This window comes from Athene noctua, chromosome 2 (genome assembly GCF_965140245.1).
Source record: "Athene noctua chromosome 2, bAthNoc1.hap1.1, whole genome shotgun sequence".
In the NCBI taxonomy this organism is placed as follows: Eukaryota; Metazoa; Chordata; class Aves; order Strigiformes; family Strigidae; genus Athene; species Athene noctua.
Window position 1 is genome coordinate 100,560,432 of NC_134038.1, and position 14,469 is coordinate 100,574,900.

The 14,469-nt window shown below is 40.6% G+C and overlaps 1 protein-coding gene across 3 annotated transcripts in view; it reads right to left on the bottom strand.

Annotated features, from left to right (window-relative positions):
• The window catches only part of MBOAT1 (membrane bound glycerophospholipid O-acyltransferase 1), a 57,735-nt gene that overhangs the window by 15,833 nt on the left and 27,433 nt on the right, over positions 1–14,469 (bottom strand). For all 3 annotated transcript variants that reach the window (XM_074897908.1, XM_074897907.1, XM_074897906.1), the window contains 3 exons: positions 13,280–13,375; positions 4,399–4,454; positions 2,146–2,200 (listed from right to left, as the gene is read on the bottom strand). In XM_074897908.1, coding sequence (XP_074754009.1) covers positions 2,146–2,200; positions 4,399–4,454; positions 13,280–13,375 — 207 coding nt within the window. The remainder of the gene's footprint in view (positions 1–2,145; positions 2,201–4,398; positions 4,455–13,279; positions 13,376–14,469) is intronic.

Below are 14,469 nucleotides of genomic sequence, written 5' to 3' on the forward strand. Positions count from 1 at the left end.
TGGGATGTGAGACAGAGGAAGAGAATGAAGAGGCACTCTGTCCTACTGTGCAAATAAAGGAAGTAATTGCCTCTATTTCATCATGAACAGGAAAAGGAACTAAAGAGAAAATACACATAAATCAAAGACAACGGAAGATGAAAGTCAAGCAAAGTCCATTATGTTCGTTATTTCCATTTTGAAAGTGCAGTTCCTTGGGGGGTTTTTACATTAGATGTAAAATGAAGAAGATTCACTGTCTTTGCTACAGATGAGTAGAATGGAAAAATAAGATGCACAGGCCTCTCACTGCTAGTGTAATTAGTAAATTGTTGGGCTTGCTTTATTTATGCAGCAGAGAACACCAACATCTAAATTCTGCACTGGGATACACAGTGCTCTCCACAAATGTGCTAACAGTCACCATCCGAGTAAACAAGGAGTCCCCAGATGAGAATAGAAATTAGGGCACAGTGTTTCAAGACTTTCCTGTCCAAGACACAGATGGACACGCATAAACCGAAACTCACTTAAAATTCTTTCAGACCAAAACATAAATTTCTAGCAGAAAAACTAATCAACAGTTAAACATTTGCTGTTGCCTACTTTTATTCTGAAGCAGAATTAGTTTGAATAAACAGTTAGCTTGGCCAGGATTTTCTGCATCCACCCTGCTGGTTATGTTAGTGCCCGAATGATATGTTCTCTCATGAAAGCATTTCACAGAAAGATGCAGCAAACAATTTGGGATAAGGCTCATCTTTCTATTCTGAAAAACGAGTCCATGATTTGTGTTTCTGAGCTCTACAGTAAGATTAAAAATAAAGTCACTAGTTTCAATTTAGATTCTGCACATGGGTGGGTGGGGAGACATGAGCAATGCACGAAGGAATGTACAGAGGATGAGTGAGAAACAAAAACAGACCAAGAACAGGAGGGAAGACAAAAGGCTGTATTACCAAAGGGGATTTAAAACTCTTCAGTTATGACTTGTCTGCCACCAACACTTGAGCTATTGGCATGCACTTTTCTATTATGAGCTCATCTACTGAACAAGGGGGGGAAAAAAAAAAAAAAGCCTGTTTGGTGAGAATCTGACTAGAATTAATCATATGGTCACAAGGGCTCAGTGCAGTTAAACATTATGCTCTAAGTTTTAAAAATAGACATAAAGCTATGGGCCACAGGAAAAGTTATACAAGTCTCCCTACAGGACTTCTGTTTTTCAAGAAATTACTCTCTTCTTACTTTTAGAAGTTCATAGGCAAATTTTCTGATGGCTGAATCTTCTGCCTTAGAAATTAAGAAAATAATTGCCTTGGCCTTAAACAAATACTTCCTGGTAAAATGTAGTTACAGTTCTAAGACAAATTCTGTAACACTAATTACTCTTAAAAAAAAAAAAAAAAAGGAAAAAAGGGATTCGCCTGCATCCTGCATTTGTATTGAGACACAAAATAGAAAAAAGAAAGGTGCTCAATCATGGGATCAGCATGGTATCTCTCTCTGAATAATGAGACAACTAGTCACACAACATGAAGGACCATAAGTATTAACATTACAGAGAGGGAAAGGAAAAATAAAATTCCAGTGTCCAAAAATGACAGTAAAGAAAAGCAGTACTTGAAGTGTCAGAGTCAAACCAAAATGGATTTTTACTATACAGTGGGTTGCTGACAGATGAGGATTATTCTACTTGGTAAAATAGCATATTATAGATAGGATGAAGACAACAGCTAAGAAGTCTATATAGTACAGTCTTAGCCCGAATATAAAAAGTTGCTTCAGCAAAGACTAGTTTTGTTGCGTATGGAGTATATATTTAAGTCAATGAGATATTGCCAAGTACTTCAGTAGGCCAGCACAGGGTGACAGAGGCAAAAGTCCTGGATTGAAGAAATAAGGAATATAGCAAAGAAGCTGTGTTTGTGCAAGGAGGGCACTGACAGCCACACTGGAAAAACAAAACTTTTCAAGCAAATAGAAAAAGCAGGTAGGACTTTTGTCTTATCATGGACTGGAAAGAAGCAAGGAACATTTTCACGGCCAGGCCATGAAGTTGGTCCTGACATTGAAAGGAAAAAAAACAAACCCTAAACACAACCCAAACCCTGGACTACTTTGGATGAAATTAAACACAAATTAGTAGGGGAATTAAAATCTTACTTCACAGCAAGCCGATTTTGCTCAGCAGTGAGTTCCTCAGCTTGTCGCCCTATTCCTAGAAAGAAAGAAGTCACTTTAGATCTTTCCGAAAGTCAAACTGTGAAAGCTATCCCCAAAGCCTTACATTTGCATCCCACAGATAACTTTCTAAAGTCTCAAGCTTCAAGGTTGCTTTGTCACAGGCAGTTGCAATACAGCGCAATTCCTAACTTTTAGGTCAAGTATATTCGTGTTCTACCCGACCTCTTCACCCAGTTCCTTACCTCACTCCACCTTTCTCACCCTTGCTACACTTTCAGGAAGAGCAGCCATAGTATTCACACACACACAATGCCACTCCCAATGCCACCAATAGGCAGTGACCCCCCAGCAGCCTCTACTAACAGTCCTGGACTGGAAAAACCTCTGTTCCCAGAAGCCGCTGGCTCATTTAAACACAAGCTTCCCGCTGGGTCCTTGGTGAGAAATGGAGCATTTCACAGCAGGAGGAGTGAGCAGTGGAAGAGAAGGGGCTCTCGGAACAGAAGCTCCACTGGTGTGAACAAGCAGCCTGGCTGCTTGCTGCTGGAGCAAGCCTAAATACAAACATCAGTAATAATCTGGAATTGTACAAGGTCTAGACTGGAAGGGCAACCTCCTGTTGAGCGCCCGAGACCTTTGGGGCCAGAGGTAGAGCACAGACTCGCTGTCCCAGGAAACTATGGAAAAGTCTTGTATGATGGCCAGCGTATAAACAGATGTTGTTCATAGCCAGTATCTCAAAACCTTGACTCTGAAGTTTTAGCTGTGCATACTGTGAGAAATCTCACTGACTTCAGCAGAACAACCCACCGTGGGATGAATCACAGCACTTGATGCTGAGCATGCAATATATAGAGCTTCACAAGATCAGGGGCCTGGCATCAACACTACTGTTCTAAACTTACTGGCCATTACCAATACACACACAAGACCCATTTCCTAAAAAGACTGCTGATAAACTGCTGATTTCCCTTTTCTCTCCCTTATTTCAGTTTGTAAATACTGAGAATGTGAGTTCCAGGGAAACAATTAAGCACTTAAAGGGCTGGGTATTTTGTTTGTCTGTTTCCATTTAAGGGCAGTTACATTAAAATTTTACAAATAGAAAGTTGTCACCGATGCTTGAACTGTAAAGCTGCCTCCATCTGATCAACCGCTTCATATATGGATGTTTACAAAGTAAGAAGCCTTTTCCACCCTCATTAACCCGTGGATTTCTGCTTTGCTTAAAATGCTCCTGCCTCTGCTGTTATCTCTTCCTTTCTGTCTGTTTGTTTACCTTCAATATTCTAGGTGTGCATCTGGGCTGCACACCACTAGGGCACGCAGAATACTTGAGCCGGCAAGCTTAAATGACAGAAGCAGAGAAGCCCCAGCAGAATGTCAATGATAAGGACAATTAGCCAAGCTTCAAGGTGCACTCATTATAGTCAGCTAAAAACAGCAGATCCACCTGTGTAAACATGACTTGCAAACGATACCAGACCCTGCAGTCTGCGGTGTGGCCATCAGCTAAACCCCAGATCGTAACAACTCCATAGCAGGCTACTTACTTAGCCGCTCACAGTTTATAAGGCAGTGGGCCTCAGACCATCAGAAATTCACACCGCAACATCAGTAGACATGAGCAATAACGGTACTGATGACATCTGACACTTCTAGCCTTTGCACTGAACTAGACACAGGCATTTTACAGGGAAATAATAGTTCTCTTTGTCACAGCACAGAACAAGACTGAAGACAATGTTATTTTGCTTGCAACTGTGCTTCCTTCTGCACTGGGAAACAGCTATTGAATTCCATCTCTCAACTTATGGAGTAAACTATCACTGAATATATCAATGATAGCATATTTTTGCTACATTAACATTAATGATTGAACCTAAGCAAACACAACCCTTGATTTCTGAGAATCAGTAACAGCTTCAGAGCGCTTAATGGAGATGCACTGTGGCATCTAAACAGCAGATACTGGTACTAGCTAAAATCCAAATCAGGCCCCAAGGAAGTAGAGCACCCAAAGAGGAAAACAGTTGTCTTCATTACTGCAAAGACAGTTTGATCCTAGAGAACTGATCAAAACTTGAAGTTTCTCGTTTTTCTCCACAAATCATTCATCTTCATTTGGAGCAATTTGCTGAACTATATTCATCCAACTCTGTAACTCAACCACAGAATGGACTGGAATAAAAACGCTGTCTTCAGGACATGGGAAGAGATTCCTTTTCTTACCATCATGTAACTGGCATGCAAGTGTTGTGATCTTCTGTGTAATTATCATCAGTGGACTATAACAAAGACAGAAACAACAGTTACATGTCTTGTAATACAAATTATTCCCAAGTTCTTACTGAATGTCTTTATCCCTTTAAAAGGCATAACTCTATTAGCAACAAGTGAAAAACATCCAATTAAAACTGAAGGAGGAACTCAGGCATAAGACAATTGCCTGGGTTCAAAACAACCCCACAGTAACTTGCACCAGAATTTTTAATTGCTAAGTGCACACAAAGCCTTATTTTATGTCTTCCCATCCTGCAGCAGTGCAAATTGTAATTCAGAAGAAATCGTACCACTAGGAAACAACCAGCTTCTGCAGTCCACTGGGCTTCCTTTCAGGCAAAGACCAAATTCAAGCCCCACACAATGCAACACTAGAATACAGCAATGCTGTTGTAATGTAACTCTGGCTCTTCTTACTGTTACTCTCCTATTGTCTGTCTTCTCAGTGCCCTATAAAAAAAGTTGACTCTGCAGATACACGTGCTTATTTCCCCACATGAATAGCCTTATCAGCTAGGACTGCATTCAAATACCAGAACAGCTGTCAGCCCAGCAGTTTCCCCACTTGCTTCTTGGCCATGCAAGTGCCTTGTGGACAGAGATGTGCCGTCCAACTGAGAGTGTTTGGGCATGTGGGATCTGGAGCCTCCCAAAAACATGAGCTATCTGTACCTGAGCCATGCTTACAGGCTACAACCACCCAGCAGCTTTGGGGCCAACCAGACAAGCAGCGAACTATGTTCAGTAGGGGCTGCTTATACTTCCAGTATCCAGCTTTATGGAGCTTCTTAGCATTGCAGGCAAATGTGAGCTGCTGCAGCTAAGGAATAGAAAAAAGGCAAAACTCACCTTGGTGGCATCAGGAGCTAGCCCCCAGGAGGGTAAAGGACACAGATTCAGAGGTACATAAGAAGAAAGATGGGGGGAAACCATGGGGACAACTAACCCGTCCCTCATAGGCAGATGCTCCAGGGCTAATTGTGGTCCATATACAGTTGCTAAGAGCTGTGGAGCCCAAAACACAAAACCTGGCACAGAACATCTGTAATCTGGAAGGACCCATGGCAGGCAAAGCAATGGACAAGCACCTGCTAACAATGCCTGTCCCCATCGCTCTGCCACTGGGGACACCAGCACGGGGTGCCCAGATCTCACACTACCTACGAGACCTTTACCACCGCAATGGCCAGGAGGTTGTAATGGGTGATGAGGATATTTTCAAATCACTAATCATGGTGATTATATGTAAAACCAGTTCAACATAAGAGATTTGGCTTTGCTGAGTATTGGTACGATGAATTGTTTCTCGACTTGGTGATAAATTATCAACACAAACCATACAGTGGTTTCTGCTTGAACATAAACAATGTTTTCAACATGGAAATTAAAACCAAGTTTGTGTACCTGCTATTTCCAGAGTTTGACAAGTATATGGAACTTTTTTTAAGAAACGTAGATGATTACTCCAAATATTATGGCTATTCATTTTAAATATTGTAATATATTTTCTGGAATTCAATGAAAGAAAAAAAAGCTGAAGGATTTTTTTTTTTTTAGTTTGAGCACTGTATTTTCCCCACTGGTTTCTCAAAGTAAGAAAGTAAAAGCACAAGTTACATTCAGTGATACCTCTGTCTAAAATAACAGTCAACTATTCATGTTCTGCAGAGATTTTAAAGATATTCTGAATCACCCTTGACTAAATCAACCTACTGGTTACAGCCAAATGTAAACCCAATAGCTAATATAAACTGTATGCAATCTGACTATCCCACTACGATAAATCAAACTGATTTTCAAGATAATTAATATGCTGAGCATGGTAAACACAAGAATACTGGACAAAGACATTCTTTCATCGTAAGTGGTCTTTTTTTTTAAATACTAAATATAGCTGATCTTTTTCAAGAGTCCACATGTAATTCCACATGGCTAATTTGCATTTTCTAGCCAAAACCAGAGAACACGCAATATCAGCCAATTTCTTAATCAGAAACTATTTTTACCAGTTCAACAGTCTCTACTTGAAATGTCAGTATAAAATCTTGCACTTAAAATCCGGAACAACCTTAAATATACACAGATCTGGAATACAACCATAACACAGCAGCTCTCCTTGGGTCACCTAGTCCACTGATTGCAGCTAACGAATGGACAAATTCAACAATGACTTTTCACCTTCCAGACAACTCCAATATTGTGAAATAGTCATTGTAATTTTTATTCCAATTCACCTTTCAAGAAAAGTTATTTGGAAGTTGTTTCCACCATTATCTTTGACATCCTATTGCTCCAAGTAATTTTCCTATTCAGACAAAAATTTAGCTTTGATTTCAAAGGTACATAAATCCCAATCCTTTAAGCATACAAAAAAGCAGATTTTTTTTTTTTTTTTTAATCCTTAAGAGAGACAGAGGCTGTCAGTGAACCAGCAGTTCTGCTGCAATAAACACAGATTTTTATTTTGTCAGTGCTTGACCTTTTAGCTTTATGGGTGAACAGTAACACTTGTTTCAAATTGGTTCAATTTGTTGCATATGTGTCTTACAGCAAGCACTTCATGCCAATATTGAAGTGGGTAACTTTAAACCTCAGGCTCAGAGCCAAAACTGTGTGCCTTTAAGTGCCTAAATTTAGACACTTGTCTTAGAAGATTGGGCCCCCCATCGTAAGCCAGAGACAACCAAAATGCAAACAATCCTGATGTGCTGATTATCTAAGGGAAGCAGAAATGCACTCTGCACTGAAGTCATACAATGTATAAACACAGAGAAGAGTGGCTTTCTTCATCTATATTAGGAATTCACCACCTCTCACGCATTTTAATCAGAAAAGACGGTGGTCTGCCTTCCTCAAATCCCAACCCCCAATGAGACAAGTGAGCACAAAAGTGATGCTGCTGATACTGTGGGTGAGGGAGACCCACAAACTGCATCTGAGATACCTTCAGTTCTCTTTCCTGCCATCATTGTATTACACATCTACATACCTGTTCTATACCATACTCGGGAAGATGGAAACCTGCTGTACAGTGGCAATGGGAAAACATCCTCTAAATCTTTCACAAGATCAGTATCAGATATCATTAAATGCCTCACACAAAGGGTAAGCAGAGTTTCAGGTGAACACGGAGCATCTTGCTCCTCCCTCACCTGTCTACCATTCTCCCACTGACTTGATCTCACTGAGGGACCAACCCTTCACTGCAGGAAAGGGCAGAGCACAACAAAACAATGGCAGTACTGGAGCTCTCCCTTCTTCTGGCACTCCTTTGGACATGAAGACCTACCCCTAGAAAGGAATCATTTGAAATAAAACACATTTAAGAAGTCTAAATTATTTCGACTCCATTGTATTTGAACACCTGCCAAAGGCTTTGCAGCCACATGCAGAGTGGTGATGCTACATCCTCTCCTCTTCACCTGTCCTATTAAGCACTACAGTTACAAATTAGCATGGGAACACAGATTTTGATTTACATGTGGTGTGACTCCCCCCCCCCCAATGTTTTAGATATTGGCTAAGAGTTTAATCTTAGATGTAGCTGCCTTGTACCTCCCACACACAAACCACAGTGGCCAACTTTTAACTAGAAAAAATATTAAAAAAAAAAAAAAATCAAGAAATTGTCCCAGTGAGTTGGTATGAAATAGAAAATTTCAACAAATAAAAAAAAAAAAGTTTAAAAAGCTCCCAAACTGTCGTTACCTTACATTAGATACCTTGAAAAGTAACAGAAGACAAAGATGCAACAGTTTACAGAGAATGATCAGTAAAGGGTTTTAACCCCCTAATTAAACTTTCCAAATGAAAACATACCAGTTAATGTAATTTTTAAACATGGTTTGCCCCAACACAATAAATTTTCCCATAAGCACAGGTCAGTGGAACTGAAGATGTCAGCATCGGTTGTAGCCTGCTGTGGGGATCCTCCCCATAACACGGGCTGCATTCTGCACTGAGCAAGCCTCAACGGTTATGAGAGAAATGACGTTTACCCAGTAGAGTCTGTCTGACCTTAGGTAATCCTGTGGAGGAGTCTGGCACACGCTTGCTAGAAATAGTTTCCACTGACCTGATTTCACTAAGAGAGGAGGTGGAGTCAAAAGGCTCATTGCAGACAAGGCTCCAAACCAGCAAACATTTATTTCAGGTTTATCTCTTTAGCCCTGAAGCCATGATGAGAAGTTCACACAGTCACACTCTGCTACGACACTAACTGTTACTGCCGAGGGGATCGTCAAGCCAGAGGCACCACCACAGCTTTGCTGGCAGTGAGCACTTACTTTTGCTTTCGACAGCAAAATGAAGAAGTGCTGAAGCCCACAGAGGGAAAAAAATACTTCACTAAACACACTAATGTCTCCAAAGCACCAATTTGCTTTTGCTTTTTTTTTTTTTTTTTTTGTGAAAGCTTCCAAAGAGCGTTTCTTACACCTTCATGGTAGAAACATTTTACTTAGAGTATTTACTTCTGGAGAAGTGTCCTGGGATGCACTAGCATGGAGCTCTCTAGTAATGACTGCCTGCTTGAATTCTGGCTAATTCCCACATTGCAGCTCTTGCAGGTCTTCTGTGTAACGAACGGTAAATGACCTCAGAGCAGTTTCAAGTGGAAAAATGCCCAGGGGAGGAGCCAAGCAGCGAGCGGGCACAGAAAACTGACTGACCTTCCCTTACTCCCCCTGCACCTGCGCTGCTGTACTGCCGCTGGGGACTTGCTGCTGACCAAAGTTACCCGGAGCCGCTGCAACACACATTTCAACAACTTACTGCGCTTTATACACTTTTAAAAAAGGCACGAAAATAAAAATAACCAACTGAACTCGCAGGGCCAGTTAGTATTTCTGCATTGTGTTTTAACATGGTAACAGAGTACATCTATGCTTGTTTCCATCGGCAAGTGTGTTTCCTTTGTAAAAAACAGCGGTTATACCTTTGTTCCTTTCTTTTGCAGTTGAAACTAAGCCACTGAGAGGGGCAAAACCAGCAACAAGGCACAACCAGCCGACAGAAATTCACTGTGTGAAGTGACACTCGTTACTGAAGTATCTGCTTACATAGCTTCTGGTGAGCACTCTTTGAATGGCCATCCCTTTCTAAGCTGTTTGCTGAGAATGCTGTTGCTGTTCTGCATTTGGGATAGAGCAAACACATCAAGATACCCATTCCTTCTGGAGAGTGATGTCCACCAAAACACTCATGTAAGAGGTACAGATTTGACATCTGCAGGGAGGAAAACTGCTCGTGTCCCCCTGATAATTCAGCTCTGGTACCTCCAAGACCATCAGAAGATTGAAAACAATGCCAGCGTGTGGGGTGATTTTCACAAACTGAGTTTCTTTTCTGTAAGGAATGGCACAAACTCACATATGCATAACCATTCCATGACATTCACTGAATGAGCTGCAATATTAGGAAACCTTACTCAGATACTGCACACATTTGAAGAGGAAACCAAAAACCTCTATGGTCTTAATCAAGCAAAGGATTAAAGCAGACAGAGCTTCATACGGACAAGGAGCTCTTCCGAATTCCATACAGATGATCATATGCATATGGCATTTCTTCATGTAGCTTGCTAGATTGAAACCATATCTATTACTAGTTTCCAAAAATCCCAATCAAGATCCCTTGATTTATTTTAAACTAATTTCTCTCTAAAGCCATAATATTACTATACTTGGTCTGAGCCTCTGATACAAAAAAAACACCAACTCAAAACTGTGCGCTCGCATTACCATTTTTATAAAGTTGTATAGAAACCAGACAACTTACCAGCATAATCCTCTTAGCATAAAGAAGAAGAAATAAGAGAGAGAAAAAAGAGAAAGAGTTAGGATTTACTTTTCCTAGGTACAATGTATAAATGCCATGGCAAACCAAGCAAAATAAAATATGCATGTTTCTCTCAAAGTCTGATTTGAATTAAGGGAGAAGCACAGCATTCAGGTATTTTATGATTAGTGTTCAAAAATGAATAGTTTTCTTTGAGAAAGCAGTCAAGAAAAAATTCCTAAACTATGTCACTACATTTTGTGAAATAATATAAAGAACTTTTATAAAATACATATACATTTTTTAAAAAGTAATTAAAAGTGTAGCAAACTGGAATTGGTTTTCATTAAAACCTGGCATGTAGTTTAAAAAAAAAACAAAAACGGAGTTTTCACCTAAGCACTATGCAATACATGAAAAACTCTTAAATCAAGGAATTGCTGCAAGCAGCTTGAGTACAGTTTTGCTTGTGGAGTCAGTGACCAAACCTACCTTTTGCCTGAGTTAGAAGACTTAACTAGTCACTAGTAGGGAACAAGTCTCCTTAGTTCTTAACTGAGTCACAGTTTGATCTCCAGTTTTCCAGTTTACTTAAGTCATGACTCAAAAGTTAGCTTGTTCTCTCCATCTCTACCTGTATTTTACAAGCTGTGTTCTCAAACTGTGGGGACCCAAACAAACAGCACAATCAACTATTACTAAAGAACCAAAAAAATGGATTTACAAGCACACATCAAAAGGGTTATACATGCAAGCTGTTAAGTGTATAAAGCAGGTCAAGAGAGCAAACTATGTATGCCAGCTTTCAGCATCGACACTGGGAAACACCCATTTAGCATCTGGCTTGTCAGTTTAGAGAACTGACATTGGAAAGCTGATGGCGCTAGGACTGGTTATGTGCCTATTTGATCTGGATCAAAACTTCCTCCTTGCAATTAGGTATCACCAGAGACTTAGGGGATACAGAGACCTCAAATACCAGTCAGCAGATGACAAGCTTTTTGTTCCCTCTTAAAGATTCCCTTAAATCCAGTGTTTTGCCTTCTCAACGTACATCCCCAGCCATGTTCACCCAAAAGGATCTGAGGCTGGAGGGAGATGGGCATCGCTTGATGGACTCTGTCTTGATTGTTTCTGAAGTCCAGAGAGAGAACTTTAAGGCCACCCTTCCAGCCAGGAGCCTGCTTGAATGCTTCCCTGATACCACATGCAATAGATGTGGAACCATCAAACATGAAAGAACAAGCAAGAGGAGGTTCTGTTGCTGCTCATACATGGTACATCTGTGGTCAGGGAGTATATTTTGTCTCTCTCGGTCATCACATCTGTTTAGGAATGTACATAAAGCCTCAGTGGGCACATATTATTTACAGCTGAGGAAAAGAGGTTTTAAGACAGATTTATGAGGCTGAACTGTATTTCAGCACTTTGGATTGCAAGATTTTAATAATACCTTTACAATTGATTTATTTATTCTTAGTTTTTAAAATATACCATGAAGGTGTCGTTCATATCCATACTACATTTTCCAGGTGTTTACTTCTTGGCAGTTTTATGTTTGACTGAAGTTTAGGAATTGTTTTATATCTTGAAGCATCAGGACAAAATCAAACAACAAAGTTCAGGTATTATTCTTTCAGTATCATTATTATCCTCAAGCTCATCATTAGGTAAGCATAGCTTCTTTTTCATGAAGAGAGCAGAAAATCCTACCTAGTCTATAATATAAACAGCCACCGTTCCTCCTCTTCCACCCCCAGTCTCAGCTGGATCTTTATTAAATGTCTTCACAGAAAGAGAGCTAATATGCCTCACAGCGCATTTCTGAACGCACTATTCAGAAAAGCATGCTCTCTTGCATTTCTCTCTCTGTCTCACACGCACAGAGTTACAACATTCCAATCCCATTTATAGGTTTCTTGGTATGTAATACTCTTTCAGGACATGCTTTTGTGCATTAAAAGAACCACAGAAAATATTATAGAACTCTATTTCTTTAATTGTATGAGTTCCCATTTCTGCCCCTTCAGAGAAACTTTCCCCCTGTCCCCTGAAATTTAATTAAATGCTTAAACCCACCACCTCACACAGAGACACATGCACATACACAGCAAAACCCTTTGATTTCCTACTCTATGCCTCTAAGAAGACAGAGTCTTAGAAGAGGCATCTGCAACTTACTGTGCCAGTTTACAGAAATTTTTCATAGTATGTTACTAATTACTCTGTATTCAGATATTTAATTAAACAAGTGGAATACAGATTACCACACTACTTTTAAATTATGCAAAAGCATACCTTTCCTTCATAACAAAATATATAGGGTTAGCTGTTTGTATTTTTGCAAAGCATCCTCTACTACTTCAGTGAAATCAGAGACTACAGTATATATGAAAAACACTGTTCCACAGAAATGCATGGCATTTAAAAAGTTGTGCTACTTAAATAGCAGCCACAACTTGCTGCTGTGAGAGAACCCATAAGAACGGCGCCAAAAGCAGAAGCTATTCTAGTGTCTAGCGCCCAGGTTACCCACCCACCTCCCAGCTCCCCCAGTCATCCACTCCCTGTCCAAGTCTGCTGGGGTAGGAAACACCTTCCCAGCTGGGGCATCAAGATAAATCAGAACAGGGGAAAGGATAACCCGGAGCCGACAGCTGTGACTAGGAAGGTGTGAGGAGAGCAGCCCACCACACCTCTCAGGGCAGCCCACCAGGCACCAGAGCACCAGCCATGCTGCTTACCAGGGCTGTAAGCACTCCACCAGCTCCAGCAAGTGACTGGGCAGACTTATCACCTGCTCTAGGTGAAAGTCTAACTAACCAAGCTCTACCTTCCTAACTAGATAGCACCTAGCAAGAAAACATCAGAAACAATAAGTCAATACAAAAATCATACAGTGTTTATTCCTTCCTTAAAAAGAAAAGTCTTGGAAAAAGTTTAAGAGAAACAAAATTTGCAGGTGCTCCACAGGTAACAAAAATTGTTCTTAGAACATACTGATTTCAACTAATACTAATTGACACAGGACCCAGCTTGCAGACTCACTCACCCGGAAAAATCTGTAGTGAGAATACCATAATGAAATATGTATATTCGGCTTATGTGGCACAACGTGAGGTATCCCATAGCTACGACAAAGGAGTACCTAAAACAATAACATACAGAACACATAGTTACCAACACAAGTACCAACAAGAACTAAAATCACTTAAATTGGGTTTGGGCTTGTTTAGGAGTGGAGTTTGATTTTTGCAAACGAGGTTGTTAACAAGTCTGAAGCTATGTCACGAGATCTGGCAGAAATTTTCGAAGAGGACTGATAGTTTTGTGTACCCAGCTAAAACATTACAGATGCGTCTCCTCACACTGGGGTGGGAAAAAAGGAAAGAAGAAATAGGATCAAAATAGGATCACTTCCAGTTGGGCATTTCAATTTCAGACTTCCCATGCTCACGTATTATTTTGAAATTTCTGACTCACGTATTTGAAACCAGATGATACCGTACGTGTGTCGCCAAAGTTATCCACTAACTTTTTTATCTGTAAATGTTCTTTATTCACACGTACAACTCTTCCTCAGATCTACCAGAAACTAAAATATTTCAAGATATTTTCTCTCTTCTGATTTTGATAAAGCAAATAGCATGTAGCTTAATCTTTTTGGCTCTATATGCCATCTTCCAGAAGAATCATAAAATCACTTAGGTTGGAAAGGACCTTTAAGATCATCGAGTCCAACCGAAGCAGCATTCCTTAAATGGAATATGACAAATTCACTCTCTCTTTTTCAAGATGATCACAAAATTATGTTAGGCAGGACAGCAGCATGACTATCTTATGAGTTGAATGGTCTGAGGACTAGAAGTGTTGCAGTGTCTAGGTGGGCCAGATGCAACCTTTCATACAACTCACTTCTCCCTGAGCAAGAAAGAGGATACTGGGGAGGAAAGAAGCAGATGGGTATCTGGACACCGACTGACACATGAAGCAAACTAGACAGTGCAATGGAGAGCTGGAACACCAGAACAAAAGGCTTGCATCACATGGACAGGCCAGGACCAGGTCTACTGGTGCCCCCTGTGTCAGAAGTTAGCCACATGGGAGAGAAGATGCAATGACCTGCAGACTACAGACTGAGACTGCACGTCCTGCACACCCAGCATTGCTGGGCCACGGGAGGTCAGGCAGCCTGGTAAGCACACATTGCCAAGCAGGGTCCCCCCAGACCCACAGGAGGAT